The 17,386-nt window shown below is 39.3% G+C and overlaps 1 protein-coding gene across 3 annotated transcripts in view; it reads right to left on the bottom strand.

Moving 5' to 3' along the window:
• tmem260 (transmembrane protein 260) overlaps positions 1–17,386 on the bottom strand; it is a 42,615-nt gene that overhangs the window by 10,239 nt on the left and 14,990 nt on the right. For all 3 annotated transcript variants that reach the window (XM_056245473.1, XM_056245471.1, XM_056245472.1), the window contains 5 exons: positions 7,834–8,011; positions 4,917–5,030; positions 4,227–4,406; positions 3,626–3,666; positions 1,371–1,457 (listed from right to left, as the gene is read on the bottom strand). In XM_056245473.1, coding sequence (XP_056101448.1) covers positions 1,371–1,457; positions 3,626–3,666; positions 4,227–4,406; positions 4,917–5,030; positions 7,834–8,011 — 600 coding nt within the window. The remainder of the gene's footprint in view (positions 1–1,370; positions 1,458–3,625; positions 3,667–4,226; positions 4,407–4,916; positions 5,031–7,833; positions 8,012–17,386) is intronic.

Raw genomic sequence — 17,386 nt, 5'->3', positions numbered from 1 at the left:
TGATATTGCTTTCATTCATATCTATAAACAAGAAGATAATATCTAGTAATGAACATTTATGGTTAGCTAATTTGTTGCTTTTAGCCATGCCGGCATGTTTAAATGGATAGCTCACCCAAAAATAAAAAAAAATTGTCATTAATTACTCACCCTCATGTCGTTTTAAACCCGCAAGACTTTTGCTCATTTTCGGAACACAAATGAAGATGTTTTAAATTAAATCTGAGAGATTTCTGTCCCTCCATTGACAGCTACGCAACTACCACTCTGTCGCTACAATATCTGAAGTATGAGTTGATGAATAATATGTGAATAAAAGCCTAAATTTAATCTGTTCATCGTATAAAGTTATCGAGTCTCTTCAGAAAATTTGGACAAAACCGCTCAATACATATGGATTAGTTTTACAATCTTTTTATTAACTTTTTATGTAGCTGTCAATGGAGGGATAGAAATCTCTCAGATTCCATCAAAAAGATCTTAATTTCTGTTCCGAAGATGAACGAAAGTCTTACAGGTTTGAAACGACATGAGGGGGGGTAATTAATGACAGAATTTTAATTTTTGGGTGAACTATCCCTTTAATGAAAGAACTAAATCTAGTCAAAATAGTAAAATTAAATTAATGTCAGAATAATAATTTAATAATTTTTTTGTATGTAACAAAAACTTTCAACACCTCTTCTCCAATCCGATTACTGGACCAGAATTAGCCATTGTACAATATACACTTTCAAAATTTTGGGGTCAGTAAGTTTTTTAAGGAATTAATACTTTTATTCAGCAAGGATGCATTACATTGATCAAAAAGGACAGTGAAGACATTTATAATGGTATGTATTTAAAATAAATAAAAATAAATAAAAAATTAATGTCATTATCTATAATCTAAAAAAAGGCAAAAATGGCAAAAATAAATTAAAAAAAATTTATTCAAATATAATACAATTATTTTAAATTGTAGTAATACTTTACGTTATTACTGTTTTTACTGTATTATTGGTCAAATAAATGCAGCTTTCATGAGCATAAGACATTTGTTTCAAAAACATTTAAAAATGTAACCAACCCCAAACTTCTTGTTGAGCATCTGTGCCACTAGCAGCACCACATGGAGTTGCAAAAAAGATCAATTCAAACAGGTTTCCAACAAATGGGTAGTTCTGCCATTGGTTGAGCCAGAAGCGGAAATGTTTGACCGCTCAAAAAACCAAAGCGACGCTTTGAAAGCTGCACACAGCCATAGTGCTTACATTTACAGCAGTCTCTCCACATGAACTAAACTTCACAATCAGACTGTGTGGTTTTTCTTCACTTCAATGGCATAAGGCATTAAACTGATGGTCAGATCTCATTCAGTGAAGTCTTACCTGCTCCGGGAAGACAGCAAAATGCCTAGAACTGTCAGCGCTAGAACTGGGGAAGACAGATCATTCACACAGTGATTCCACTGAGCCCTGAGACACAAGAGACACACTTATCAATACACCCACTATGTCTTTGTGATGGACAAAGACTCAAACTCAAAGTGCTGTGAGTGAGTGAGAGTGTCTGGAAGTGTTTTTCAACATTAAGTGCAGTTTTGTGACAGCCTTCACTTCTATATGTATCCCAAACCCAGTCAATGGCCAATTTCCCTGCTGAAAGAGATAGTGCCCTGCCTGTGCCTTAATACCCATCTCTCTCTGACAGCTTATTTAGGCGTCGTGTGAAAGCGTGAGTGTGTGTGTGAGAGAGAGAGAGTGTTTGAGCTCCTTATGGCAGGTTTATGCTGTGACATGCTTGTTGTGTTCCCCTCTCTCGTTCTCACCTGTCCATCATGCTATGTGGCAGCTGTGGGGGGTGATGGGAAACGGCTGATTGGTACTAGCGGGACATAAGCTAAGCTGTCTCTCTGGGGACACCCAAACGTTTGATGAGGGTGGGCTGAGGAGACGACCCGAGCCTCGCATGATGTCTTACACTAGCGTCATCAGAAGCGCTGTGAACTTCACTGATCATTTCAAAGCCAGTGCAACACAACAGATTTGTTATTCCTAGCAGGTTCAGCTTTGCCGTTTTAGAGGGAAGGCGGATCTACAAGAACTAACTATTAACAGAGTCATTAGTCTTCATTAAAGCTAACACTTAATATAACTCAGAACACATTTTTTCTTGGTTGATCATGAAAAAGGTATGGTAATAAATTGTATAAATTAAGATATTACATTTGAAAATCTCATTTTGATTGCACAATTAATCAACAGTCAAGATGAACTAATTGTGAAATGTATTGATTACAACATTCAATTCCAACATTACTGATGTATAAAATAAGTTCAGATTGTTTAGTTACATAAATTGTGTAGTTAAATAAAGAATAGGGGTTTGAAATTTATTTTACAGTACATGCACATAGTTAATTTTATTGTGTACTTGCTAAAAAAAAAGTTAAATATGGTCACCACATGGGTTGAAGTTAGGCTTAGGGGGAGGTTCAGGGTTAGAACCTAGTTAATACCCAGTTATTGTAATTACTATAATAAATACATAGTATCTTGGGGAACAAGACTGTAAAATAAAGTGCTACAGAATATGGTGAGCTGTTGCCTTGCACAAAATGAGTATTTTAATATAAAATTATAGTAATATTTTAGTATTAAATTACAATTAATAATTGCAGTTACAGTATCAAGGGATATAATCAACAATCCTGCAACATTTACATGATAATGTACTAAAAACGAAACGTTTTGGTAACACTTTATAATAACTGCACACTATTAATCCTTAGTTAAGCATTAAACAGTTAATTAATAATTTATAAAGCATTAATAGACATTAATAAGCAGTTTATAAATACAGCTATAAATGCTTTATTCTTGATTTATAAGCATATATATAATGTGTTTAATAGTTGTATTTTCATACTTTAATAATGATCAATTTATCATTTCTAAATGAAGTATAGCATTATTTACAAGCCTTAAAATCTCCTTTGTAAATGCTTTACAAGGCATAACTAGTCCTCACTTTAGATGAGCTCACAAAAACAGTTAACTGACCACTACTAAATGCTTTATAACTACATGAATTCTAAGTGATCTTATGAACCACTGACAACTCCTAAATAACTGGTTTGTAAATAATGCAATACTTCATATAGAAATGATAAATTGATCATTAATAAAGTATGAAAATACAATTATTAAACACATTATAGATATGCTTTTAAATCAAGAATAAAGCATTTATAGCTGTATTTATAAACTGCTTATTAATGTCTATTAATGCTTTATAAATGATGAATTAACTGTTTACTAATGCTTAACTAATGATTAATTCACGTTTTCAAAAGTTTACGTTTTCAAGCCCCCAAAACGCTGTTGTCATGTAAATGAAACGGCCTAAATCCATAGAAAATTGTACCGTTTTTAGTCGAAAATGGTGTTGTGTAAATGGCCCCTAAATGGTAACAACTGTATCATTGTAGTACTTGCATAGTGATCTTTTGTGTTGCTGTTGTTGCATTTATTTTTATACTGAGATATGTTTTGTTTATTGGTCACTACATAATTCTCATTCTTATATTTCCTTCTGAAAATTAAAATAAAATCATTCATCAAATCAATTTTGTTACACTCACCGTAACATATTTTGGAGGCTCAAATTTTCATCTGTTTTTGCCTGAAGCCAAAGAAATCCACATGTGGTGCATTAGTTTCACAAAATAAACAGCATGAAAACCTCATATCCAAGTACATATACTGTATTTAATGGTTTTTAAAGCAACACCAAGCAACTTTTCCTCTGCGGTCGCCCTACAGGTTGGAAGCGGAATTGTCCATTACTGCTGTCGTAAATAATTTAACACATGCTCTCTGTTTATCCACCACCGGCTATGGAATCAACAATGGCCACAGACAAGGTAGAGTATGATGCATGATTTTATGAAGTGTAGTTGTAGTCTACTGTCGAGTACGCTCCACCTATCGACAATTGTAACGCGTGCCGTCAAATTTGTAGTTTTCTTATGTCTCATTCGGTCTACAGAAACGCGACCCGATCTGGCAATCTTACATAGCGTGGATATATCAGATAAAGGACCGCAAAGTGCTGGCATAAGTGCATTTCACCATGTCACAACTTGATGAACCACTGAAACGATTTAGAAAATATTATTTTAAGGTAAAAATTCTTGCTTAGTGTTGCTTTAAATGATAAAAGACTAATGAATCTGTGTGTACCAGGCTGAAGGTGCCATATTCAGCTCGGAGCAGGTGTGTGAGGAGGCCGTGGAGAGACGTCTGGTCTCCCCAGCTCCAGCGAGCTCTGTTGAGGTAGGAGGAAATGGGCAGGTAGATGTAGGGCACAAAGCCAGCCAGGAAACACATCCCCAAAGACACCAGACCGATAAAGGACAAACCCTGTGGGAAATACATGTCACTTGTAATGGATAGATTCTTTTAAATGCCAAATGTTCAAATTTGCATACAAAACAGCATGGACATAACACTTGGACAATACACCACTCATCTGGGAACAATTTCCTCTACGGCTTAAGTACCAATGCCTTAAGATCTTCAGTTATGAATACTAATCTCATAGTTTTTAACTATTCAAATAGACACTAATACCAAACTAAACACCACAAAGTATTCTTTTGGTTATATAAATTGATTTAAAATACATAGTAATTTGTTTATATACTGTCATTTTTTCCCTTTTTTTATGGCTTTCAAAATTCTAGCATAAAACCATCCCTTAATGTACATCTCTCTAGACCTGTTATATTTATTACATGACGCGGCATGAGGGAATGATATCACCAAATATAAAAGGTTTTTAAATCGCACTATTCATTTATTTACCTTACTGTGAAAAGCTGACAAATTAGGCTTTGAACCCTGTACCGCTGAGTGATTATCAATACTTACATTATGAGTGTAGAGGTGCAGGAGGGCCCAGGGAATTATGATGACAACATACAAGACCAGTGTGTGCTGATTACACAGGCTCAGCCCACAGAACAGCGCCCCCCATTGAGCAAACTGAGAAAAGCAACAACAAAAAAAGCATTACTCAAGCAGGCTCAGCATTACTGAGTATCAAATGGTTTGGACTGTAGTAGGAATTCACCGTAATTTCGGCTACCGAATATTCCCGGCCAAAATAGCTACTTTTGGTTTTGATCCAAATGGTTTTGGAGGGCTAAAATCAGTGACTGAAACAGAGATTTAAAGGTGCTCTATGTAACTTTTAGCGGCCTCTAGTGGTGATGTTTCAGATTGCAACCAAATTTTACAAGAGCGCTCGTGCTCGAACTCATAGACAATACCGTCTATTACGCAAATATCTCGGCGAATACTAGACGGATTCGGCGAGCACCGAGCTCGTTGGGACCATCTAGTCGAGCTGAAAAGAACCATATAAGTTCCATAGTTCCATCGGGCGCGCTGCAAAATTTGGAACGCAAAGACCCAGAGAGCTCAAATTCGGGGGAGGAGGTCCCAGGGGAACCCTTGCCCGAACGCTAGAGTGGCGGGCCTCGGGGATGCCCCCTACCGGATCGCCGTTCGCTGGGACCCCCGATTTCGAACGGCTATAACTCGGGGAGCCGGGCGAGTTTGACCTCGGGGGTGGGCTCGTTCGAAAGGCCCTGTCCAGCACTACGAACTAGAGGTCTTCTCGGGTCCTAAAAACTGTACCCGACCCGAATCGACCCGAATCACTACTTACCCGAACCCGACGTGCATAAATTATTATTTTATTTTTTTAAGAAAAACCCGACCCGAGACAGACCCGATAAAACTATACCCGAGTCTGACCCGACCTGACGCCATTTCCTTTAGAACCCGACTGGACCCGAACGTAAACGGCATTTACATTGTGCACAGCCTGCAGCCCTGCGTTTCTCAAAAATGCACTTAACATAGACGCGCAAGTGTAAGCGCGCTGAAGTGCTAAAATGTCAATCACACATCACTGTAACCCATTACGTCCTATAAAATTTGGCATAATGTTATTTACCGGTCCATACGATGATTAGAACCACCATTCGTTTTCCCTGACATTTTTCACAATTTCTGTTATCGCCTCCATGCTTTTCTGACAGTGTCGCGTATTTTTAAAATTGATTGACAGGCCTGGCTAAACGACAATTCAAATACTTGCATTTAGTCAAACATCCATCCACATGATGGCGCACTAGTTCTTCTTGGCAAAGGGAGGGGTTGGTTTATGTGGAGCGAGCAACTGACTAAATAAATGCGGAGGCAACCGTGCTTATGCTTATAGCCCATTTGCGGATTCGCTCTCTCACTTAGAAAAAGTGAGAGAACGGTGTCATAGAGTTGTTTTAAATACTGCAATTTTCTTAAATGTCCAACATAGTTTAAAAGATTTCGGGTCTTCTCGGGTCCATTTGGAAAAGGCATATTTATTTTAAATTACCCGAGACCCGAGGCCACTAATACCGAACCCGACCCGTGTCCGAGACACTCGTCGGAGTTTTGGACCCGAACCCGCTCGGGTCTCGGGTCGGACCTCAGGTTTTCGGATCCAAGTGGACCCGTGAAGACCTCTACTACGAACGATTAGAGTCTTGGGAATATTGATCAAAGATTGACTGAGATATAAGCCGAAAAACGTGCGCCTTTAACTGGACGTAACTCCCTGACCGTCTACAATAGACTGTATATAAGGAGAGAGGCTCGGGAGCGCGCATGCACGTCACATCCGTTGGATTTCGCGGTAAATCCGACCCGGAGACTTCACATAGAAATAGGAATACTGGCATTCAAAGGTAATAGCAAAACTCGACAAGTGGATCATTTTAATGTGTGATTACAACCCCTTCACACACAGGCAATAAAAAAAGGATTCATTTTAGTAGAAAAGTTACATAGAGCACCTTTAATCTGATGGCAAGTTTAATCTCTATTTCGTGCACAAACCATGGATAAGCTACAACAGTTAGCTGTGTAGACACTAGCTGTGGATCGACAATATTAATTTCTCGATTTTAATGATATGGTTTCTTCTAAAATCTTTTAGTTTGTGCTGTTTTTCTGTTGATGATGCATGAACAAAACTTCACAAACATTTTGTAGCACGCCTGCCATCCAATAAATGCCAAAAGCTTTGTGCTTTGTTAACTTTTAATATGAAGCAAAGTCTCAACTTTTAAATCCTGTCAAATTTATTACGAAATTCAAACAGTAAATGTCGTTTTGGTGATCTCTAATACAGCTGTAGCGCCTCAGTTCAAGCGCACATAAACCGATCATCTCATCTCCTCTTTACTACTAGTTACAGCACAAAATAAACATGGGTGAACACCAGAAGGTATGTTACCTAAATGAATCTGGTCTCACATAATCGCTCATTCGGTGTTTAAACCGGGGAAAGACGTCAATTAAACGGCTTGTAGGCCCTACAATGTCACTTTACGTTACATTTACATCAATAAAGCTATTCAATGTCCAAAAAACTCATTAATTAGCTAGAAAAATAACTTTATAGAAGAGCATTTTGCTAAATATATGCATTGTATTACAATATTCATTATATTTGAACTTAGCCTGTTAGTGATGTCTTCATTATTCAATGTACGTTTAAATAAAGCTGTCATGAAAACAAGTTATTACAGTTTATTGTTGTTTAAATGTTTATATTTCACCAACAAACTGGAGTAGAAACTATTCTGTTATGTAAAAAGTTGATATAAAAACAGCAATTTAAACGTTTGTACAACTCAGTTAGCTATTTGAGTGCCAAGTTTTCAGCCAAGTGCATCCTGAATTTTCGGTTTCGGCCCAGAATTGTAATTTCAGTGCATGCCTAGAGTAGTACCTTCTTCTTCTGCTGAACACTCTTTGCACAGTGGAAACAGGCTGAGAGGGAGAAGAGGACGCCCACAAACAAGTTGTTAAGAGAAAAGACTTCAGCCACGACCGACCACTGCCATACCAGCCTGGACACTGCAAACACTCCACCAGCCAGGACGGCCCCTGGACCAGGTCCCGCCACCCTGAGCACAGAGGAGGCGACAGTGAACGACTCTTACCCGAGTTAGGGTGTTTAAAAACAGGACTGGTTTTACAATGTTCTCTGACATATGACAGTATGTAATCCATAGTGCGTGTGCACACACTTTTATGCTGCAAAATAAACTGGCAAGTAAAGGAAACAGATTCTAAATTCTTAAATCTATAATCAATTTGAATCATCTATTATTTCCATTTTTATTATTTTTAATGAAAATCAATTCGATTAGAATTTTTTATTAAATTTTACAACACATTTAACACACAAACATAACATACACTTAATATAAACATAACTTACTCAAATCCCTCCCCCTCCACATTAACCCTGGCAGTCGTAAAAAAATAAAAAATAAAAAAAAATTCCTTAAACGCTAAATACATTTTTCGTGTAACCATCCCAAAGAAATAAAAATATTAAATATTAAATAAACATATTTAATAGTGATGGTGTTATGCTGTGGGATGTTGCATCGATTGAGTTCAGTTACTTATGTTTCACAAATAATTTCACCAGAAAAATGGCAGATCAATGGATGGATGTAACGTATCCCTTACAAGATACAAAACTGTAAAGATTAATCAAAGTTAAGCCACAGCAAACTATGTCAGATAAGTCTGCGCTGACAATAGAGCAAAACAATGGGCTATTATAAGTAGAAAGATAAGAAAAATTGCTAAATTAGTCAGTGATCTTTAGGAAGCCTAATGTCCAAATGAAAGTACAGCAGAATCATTGCTGTGTTCTATTCCTCTGCTTAATTTGATCACCTGCAAAATGTGAATACATCCAGACCAATAGGTGTCAGTACAGAGTCCAAATCCACTGGTACTATTGGGACAATTAGGGACCAGCTAAGCATAAACAAAAACACACTGAGTGCACCTTAGAAGTTACACTATGCAACTTTAGCCGTTAAATAAAATAGCATCTTGAGGAAGAACATTGATTTGGTTGTGCGCCTCTGAATGTTTGTGGTCTGAGGCACAGGTGTATACCGGATACATCTGTCAGACTCAGAGTATATCATATATCAAGAGTGGATGGACCAAAAAATATTGGTTTCTTCTGCACATTCTGCAGATGCTTGTCTCTATGAATGATCCATGGTCATTTTTTCTTTTTGTTTGTGTGACAAACTTTCCTCTTCATGCTACCCACGGCCAGAGCTAATGTATTTTTCTCAGTGTACGGATATGAAGTGACACACATGGGCGAATGACGCATGTATGCAATTACCTGCAAAATCTGTCCCAAAAACTCTACAATAGCCTTTAAATCGTTATTATAGGTTTATCAAAATGTATTTGTGTACAGTAGGTGACTTTAAAGACATTTAGAGAAGGAGGGTTTTTTTCACTCTAATTAATAATATTTTGAGTTGTAGACTATACTAGTATACAAAATGTAAACTATGCTATCGCCCAGCTCTAATCTAAGCTATTAAAATATTACAAACATTAACATCATCATAAAACTACTTTGAAATTATATGTATTGTGAAAAGCACATACATTTTAATTGGCTTGACTTTACTTATAAGTACTGTTTAATATTAATTAAAAGCATGTACTTACTGTAGGTTTAGGGTTAGTTGCTTGTAATTATGCATAATTTACTGTTTTTACTATAGTATGCACATGTAACGTCTAACAATGACACTAAAATAAAATGTTGCTTGTTATTGTTTATCAGAAAACAAATACACAAAAAGTGTCACAAAATTGCTTTTATACAGCATATAAAGCATGCTAGACCATATGCATAGGCGCAGAAATCTGATGTAGATATACCAGTGGTTTAGCTGGATGTTAAACAATGCCTGGTTACCATAATATAATTGCAGATTCACCTGCAATGCATATAAAATTAGGACTTGACTTCGACTTGTGAAAAAAGCCTTGAGACTTGACTTAGACTTGGACTCCAGCTGAGAAGAATGAGATGGGACAAAAGGCCAGGCGAGGTAAAAAGAAACGATGGATGAAAGGATGAGCGAGTGGGGTCAGCCTCGTCTGTTTGAGACCAGAGAACACAGAAATGAAGGAAAGGAATAAAAAAAAGTTGGGAAGACGTAAAAGAGAGAGAGCGGCAGAGGAAAAAAAACTCAGCCTGGTCTCCAACACACTGGCTTGGAAAAATTTTAGCGGGCTTGACAATTAAAGGGGGGTGGTGGGGGGGAAGCGAGGCAGTATGGCCCTCTCCTCATTGTGCCGAGTGGCTTAGAGTCCTCATCAGCCTATCAGCTAAGTGACAGGCGGAGAGCTGCTCTATTCAGCGGCACAGATACACGCCGCGGGCCAAGCGGCTGCCAGCTCCCTCCTGACCCCGCAATCCCTCGCCGCTGACAGCTTCAAGCTCCATGGCAAATTAGGCGCTCTCACATTACAATCGCACAAGACAGATTCCATTAACGGTATCTGAAATTGAGTAGAGAGCAGGGCCCTCGCCTTATCAGACCTGACTCATAAGCAGCGCCGGCACCGCCGAAGCTCGCGCGCTTAATCACGAGCCATGATACCATTTAGACGTTTCCAGCGCGCCTCTGCCTGCCGCTGTGATAGTCGGCCACAAAAGAGGCTGATGAGACTTAGGGGAAGGGGAACAATGGAGCTTTCGCAGGGAAAGCAAAGTAAGTCAGGAAAAAGGGGAGCAGAGAGAAGGATACGGATGGAAGAAAGGAGGAAGGATGGTGTGTGTGGAACTCGCGCTTGCTGACTACTTCTCTTTTCTCTTCTCCCGCTTTTTTTGCACACTACTTGCCTTTCCTCGCTTTTCTTTTCCTGTCTCGTACGAGGCGAGGCCATGCGTGTGTGCGCGCGGTTGGACTAATAGCTTGTCAGAAGCAGGCGGGGGGATTCTTGGTGATATCGGCTTCTCTCTAGCCCTCTTTACTGCTCGCGCACGCTAAGGAGGGGGGCGAGGGAGACGAGGCTCAGTGAAGGTGCGGACCCCCCACACCCTTGATTCTGCTCCCGCTGAGAGACAATTAACCCTCAGCACACGTCAGAGGAAGGGTTATAGCAGGGGTGCTATCTGGAGGTAGGGGTCCTCGGTACCAAATATCACATCCTCCCTTCTTTGACAGTCGCTTGATGTCCTCCTCCTCCAGTCTTTATTCCTCTGAGGGGGCTTGACACGGACCTCTTTAGGAGTGTCTGTCTGTTTGAAGGAAGGCATGTGACACGTCCTTCATTCCAAAACATGTAGGACCACCTGGGTCTCCCTCTCTCTCTCTCTCGTCAGTGATTAGGTGAGAGAGTGACACTTGCGTGGAGCATCACAGGCTTGTTTGCTGATATCATGTCTGCTGTGTAGGATGCTGCTGTGTTAGTGTCCCTGTAGTACTGTTTACACCTGGTATTAAGATGTGTTTTGGTTGATCGGATCCCAAGTAGACGACGCTAAATACAGGTGTAAACGGGGTCTAAAACGTTTTAAGCTTGTCCACAAAAGACCAAGAAACGAAATCTGCTGCTCCATATGTTTTTCCATCATATCCTTTTGTGTTTATATGTAAATTGCGCAAGCTTATTTTGTCAGTTCGATCAAAAAATCTGAAAAACACACACATTTACCTGCCCATAGACCCTCCCCTTGAAGAAATCAGGACAGAAGTGGTTAAAAGTGGACAAAAGAAACAGATTAAAACACCAGGTGTAAACGGGTATGTGTCTCCCTCGTCTACTTGTGATCCGATCGACCAAAACGCACCTTAATAGGCCTATGCAAACATGCTTGACTGCATTATTGCATAGAAAATGTAAAAAAAAAACTAACCCTATAGCAAATAAATGCTGTTAATTAATGTTACTTACTATTTAGCAAATATTAATATATGCAATTACCTGTGATCAATTTTATTAATTAATCAGTACATCATGCAAATGATTTCATTGAAATTTCACAAAGTAGTATTAGCATTATTAGAAATAAAATCATTATATTGATAATATGAGAATTATTAGAAATTGGTATAATTATTATGAATACTATTAGTGTGCTTTCACACTTGGTTCGATTGCCTGATCCGAACCCAAGTTCGATTGCTCCCCCTGTGCCTTCTGGATTATGTTCACATTATATTGTGTGGGTCTGAAACAGTGCGCTTGCATCCTCAAAGCAGCAGCTGTTTACCCTGTTTCTTGGTAACGACGGCGCAGGAGAAGGCGACAAAATCCCAGCATTGCTCATCTCACTTTATTAATTTTGTTTTTGGAGCCTTTGGTTTTGTTTTCAAAGCATCAGTGCATAACGGTAATTGCGTCTATCAGATGTGAGTGTACTGCAAACTTTCTAAAGAACGTGGGAGTCCAAGGCGATCAGAAATGAGATATACATTTTCTCTCCTTGCAGTGCGCCAGTCACGCACACACACAAACTGCTTTATCGAATCAAACGGCAATAGCATACAATAGAGGTTCGGTTCCCGTTCGTGATTTAGTGCGATTGCGATTCATATCTGGAGTTCACATGAACCATATCGACTACCCTTTTTATGCGGACTCGAGTACGGTTTGCAAGTGCGCACCCGAGTTCGGCAAACAGCGTTCACATCATCCAAACGAACCGAACTCTGACGTCAGGTGAAACCGTGCGCGCACCAAAAGTGCTAGTGTGAAAGCACTCTTACGGTTTTCTTGGTTCTTTTTCTCTTGCATTCTGTCCTTTTTAGGGTGTTTTGGTTAGTTTAGATGACTTTGGTCCGTGGTGAGTTCATATTTCAGTCGAACCGCACCAGAGTTCGTTTGGACGGAAAAGTTTTACAGACTTTTACAAGCGGACGAGACCGCGGAAAAGATGGGTCTCGTCCGCTTGTTTGGTGCACCAGGGTTCGGATGGCAGCGTTTACACTTGTTCAAATGAACCGCACTAACAGAGCAATCGCACCAGTTCGTTTTAATCGAACCAAACATGCCAAATGTGAACACACCCTTTGAATTATTAGGAATGAATAATGCATTTGTGACTATAGAGTGCAACAGTCTAGCCTGGCTAACGTCAGACCACGTCTCATTGACATTGAGACGTGGTCTGGGAACCACATGGTCATTTTCTCGTATTTGAGGCGTGGTTTACGAATGCCCAGAGCCGTTTATTGGGTACTACGAATGTCTATCAAATGCGCCTGTACGTAGCTCATAGCCAATCGTTTCAATTATACCAGAAGACGTATGTAGAGCGAAAAAAATTCGAGGAGGAAGAAGACGATGGGTCAGAGATTTATTTGCGTTCTAAACTACTTAGAACAATGTCTAAGGCTGCATCGAAAGGTAACTTCGCGTCTGCTGCCATGTTTGATCCATAGGTATAAACAAACTGCTTCGGTGTGTCGCATAGACGTCGTCATCGTCTTGCTGCTCCCTCCCCGTTCTGTGATTGGTCCCCTCGCTGAGGCGAAAATTTGGTCCATGGCATCCAGACTGCCTAGCAGCGTGAATAAAATCGCGCTGCGCAAAGGCAGTATGGGGAAACCCAGGCTAGCAACAGTCTGATTCCAGAAGTAAAAATTCCATTCGCTTTCTCCAAAGGGGAATTGATTTTGAAAGTTAACATAAACTTTTACAGACAAACCCACTGTGAGCTACGAGGTTGTTAATTGTAGTATTTGCTTTTGTTGAAGCCACCAGCCTGCATTATTTCAGCTTGTTTGTTTTTTAAAGGTTTTGTTTAACAGCGGGAATTCTGGTGGAAAAAATACATTACCTATGATTTTGAAGAGAAATCTCCATTAATCATAGAAACGCACCAAAAGAACTCTTCAGTGCCAGCCCACTCCCATGAGGCACTGCGAATGACGTATACATGTAGTTTTATATTTCTCCATTATTTTTTGGGGACTGGGATTGTAGACCTTTCCCTCATTAAAGCCATTAAGTACAGAGTCTTGTACTGTTGTCTTTTTGTCTGATTTTTAATTAAATTTTTTGGCTTCAAATCAAAATTTGTAATGTTGTGATTAACCTTTCACAACCATGTTTGGTTTGGTTCATGGCTTATTCCTTAACGGAGACTTTTTAAACACCCTATGGGAAAAATGGATGGGACAAATACTTTCACTTAAAAAGTGGGCAGGCATTGTTTGCACTCTATGGGCCCTATCTTGCACTCGGCGCAAATGACTTTGTACACTGACGCATGTATCATTCCTATTTTGCACCCGCGCAAAGCGGACTTTTTCCTCCACAGACGCACGTCGGTTAACTAAGAAATACACTTGCGCTCCCCGGGGCGGTTCAGCGCAAAGAGGAGGCGTGTTCCGGCGCAAACTTTCCCTCATGCTATTTTGCTGTTCTATAAAACAATTGCGCCACTGACCAGAAAAAAAGTAGTCTAAAGTCAGTGGCGCGTTGTTCATAAAGCTATTTTAAGGGCGCATGCTTGGCCATAATCAATGTAGCGTGTGCACAACGCGCATACTTTGATTCTCTCATCTAAGCAGCCGTTTTCATTTTTGCAAATCATACATTATTAGATAGATAGATAGATAGATAGATAGATAGATAGATAGATAGATAGATAGATAGATAGATAGATAGATAGATAGATAGATAGATAGATAGATAGATAGATAGATAGATAGATAGATAGATAGATAGATAGATAGATAGATAGATAGATAGATAGATAGATAGATAGATAGATAGATAATTTATTGTAAAAGCATACATGAAGCTTACACATTTACGCAAATTATCATTCACCTGTTTAACAGAAGTTAATTTGGGTGGGTTTCTCCATCCCCAATGTCACTTCTCTGTGTTTTACGGCCCTGACGAGAACGTTGCTCTCCTCGGCTGTGAACCGCTCCTGGCGCGCGCCTGGCAAATCCGCCGTTATAATAGGAATCCGCTTTAGAACAAGCGCGCCTGCTCTTAAAGGGAATGTGAGATGACGCTCTGATTGTTTTTTTTTCACGTTACGCCCAAACCACACCTATGAATAATGGAGCTACTTCGGACCAACCCCTTTTAGATTTGCGCCAGGCGCAAGAGGCATTTATCCCGCCGGGAAAATAGCAACAGCGCCGGGATCCGCCCACAAAGTTACTTGCGATTTGCGCTTTGACACTTGCGTTTCAGATCGTTAAAATAGGGCCCTATTAGTACTGGCCAATTTTATCAATCATACTTTTATCAATCATCAGTTTCAGTGTGAATCTGGACATCAGTAGAATCAGATCATTTCAGGGCTTTTTTTTTCAATTCAAATTGTATATTATACATTCTACATACAGTATGTTCAGCTATATATATATATATATATATATATATATATATATATATATATATATATACACATATACATGTATAGTCCTGCCCCAAACTCATGCCATTGGTTGAGACAACTTTGCTCATACGTTTTGATAGTGCCAGAGTGATTACACTTTTGGGTACAATTTCTGATATTTTAATTTGTATCTTAAAAGTATGTCCCAGCTGAGCTATGCTTATCTAGACAGCCTTCTGTTTATGATAATGCGAGGTCTTATTATTATTGAGAAATGCGGTGAGGACACTGTGCATAGTGTGTGATTCTTCCTAGACGTGTTTAGAGCATAAGGTGTAATATTTATTAGCAGTTCTTAATGGTGCAATTATGGAATGACCATGAATTGAATCCTAGATGGAAGCTGTGCAAAATATGACTGCCATACAATCTCCTGGTGCAAATACAACCTGGTGCAAATACAATCTCCAATAGAATTACTGTGTGCATGTATTTTGCGTATAGACGGTGTTCTGCTGGGCTCAGACGGCCCTCTCCACAGGACAGTGCATGTTAAAAACTAATAACTCCAATCCACCTCCAAAAATACAGCCAATGGCACAACAATTCCACCCAATTCCATCTTAATCCCCCACCGCATTTTATGTGGACATAATAGACGAAAAGAAATTGTGTATATCATTCAGCATATGCATTGTTGTACTATTCCTGTATTATTATTTTAATCAATTCATTAATCAACTGTAGTATTATGTGGCCCTATGGAACACGTGCATTTCGGGAAAGGCTGATCCTCTCCTTGCATGACTCCCATTAAAAACCGCCTGTGGAGACAGTTTAGGAAATGTAATATTACAGCAATATTGACTTCCGATGCAACAGACACAATCTTAGGCCTCCAGGCAAGGGGAAATTAAAGTGATGGCATAGCACAGTGAAATGGCCCTATTTCCCCCATTCTGAATTGGGTAATGAGGGTTTAGGCGTCTTCATTAAACATCTGTTAAGGAAATATTACTGCACGTCTTTAAATGGTGCCATTGGTCATGCTGAGTTGTAGAATATGAGGCCTGTAGTGCATGGAGATGTTTAAAGAAGCATTCCAGGTTAAATACAGCTTAAGCTCAATCAAAAGCATCTGAGTTTATATAAAAACAAGTTTATGGCAATGCAGTTTTAATGGGTCTTTGGGGTGATCATAACAGTTTAAAAGCCGAAATATGAACATTGAATTTGATAACACATTTGTAAATTATTCAGTCATTTTTTCTTTAATTAAAAAAATAATTGACCTATAAAGTTGTGGCAAATAATGTTGTAGCAAAAATGTAAAAAAAAAAAAAAAAAGTTACATTTTGTTATTCTTAATGCTTATTCTGCAGTCGTACAACTGCCACTACTGCCCTTTTTACACCACGTAGTAAGATGCGTTTTGGTCAATCGGATCACAAGTGGACGACGCTAAATACAATATACACTCACCTAAAGGATTATTAGGAACACCATACTAATACTGTGTTTGAACCCCTTTCGCCTTCAGAACTGCCTTAATTCTACGTGGCATTGATTCAACAAGGTGCTGAAAGCATTCTTTAGAAATGTTGGCCCATATTGATAGGATAGCATCTTGCAGTTGATGGAGATTTGTGGGATGCACATCCAGGGCACGAAGCTCCCATTCCACCACATCCCAAAGATGCTCTATTGGGTTGAGATCTGGTGACTGTGGGGGCCATTTTAGTACAGTGAACTCATTGTCATGTTCAAGAAACCAATTTGAAATGATTCGAGCTTTGTGACATGGTGCATTATCATGCTGGAAGTAGCCATCAGAGGATGGGTACATGGTGGCCATAAAGGGATGGATATGGTCAGAAACAATGCTCAGGTAGGCCGTGGCATTTAAACGATGCCCAATTGGCACTAAGGGGCCTAAAGTGTGCCAAGAAAACATCCCCCACACCATTACACCACCACCACCAGCCTGCACAGTGGTGACAAGGCATGATGGATCCATGTTCTCATTCTGTTTACGCCAAATTCTGACTCTACCATCTGAATGTCTCAACAGAAACCGAGACTCATCAGACCAGGCAACATTTTTCCAGTCTTCAACTGTCCAATTTTG

Source organism: Rhinichthys klamathensis, unplaced genomic scaffold, assembly GCF_029890125.1.
Source record: "Rhinichthys klamathensis goyatoka isolate OS25496 unplaced genomic scaffold, OSU_Roscu_1.1 h1tg000032l_1, whole genome shotgun sequence".
In the NCBI taxonomy this organism is placed as follows: Eukaryota; Metazoa; Chordata; class Actinopteri; order Cypriniformes; family Leuciscidae; genus Rhinichthys; species Rhinichthys klamathensis.
Note: the sequence above shows the minus strand (reverse complement) of the source record. Positions and strands in the feature narration are given on the sequence as shown.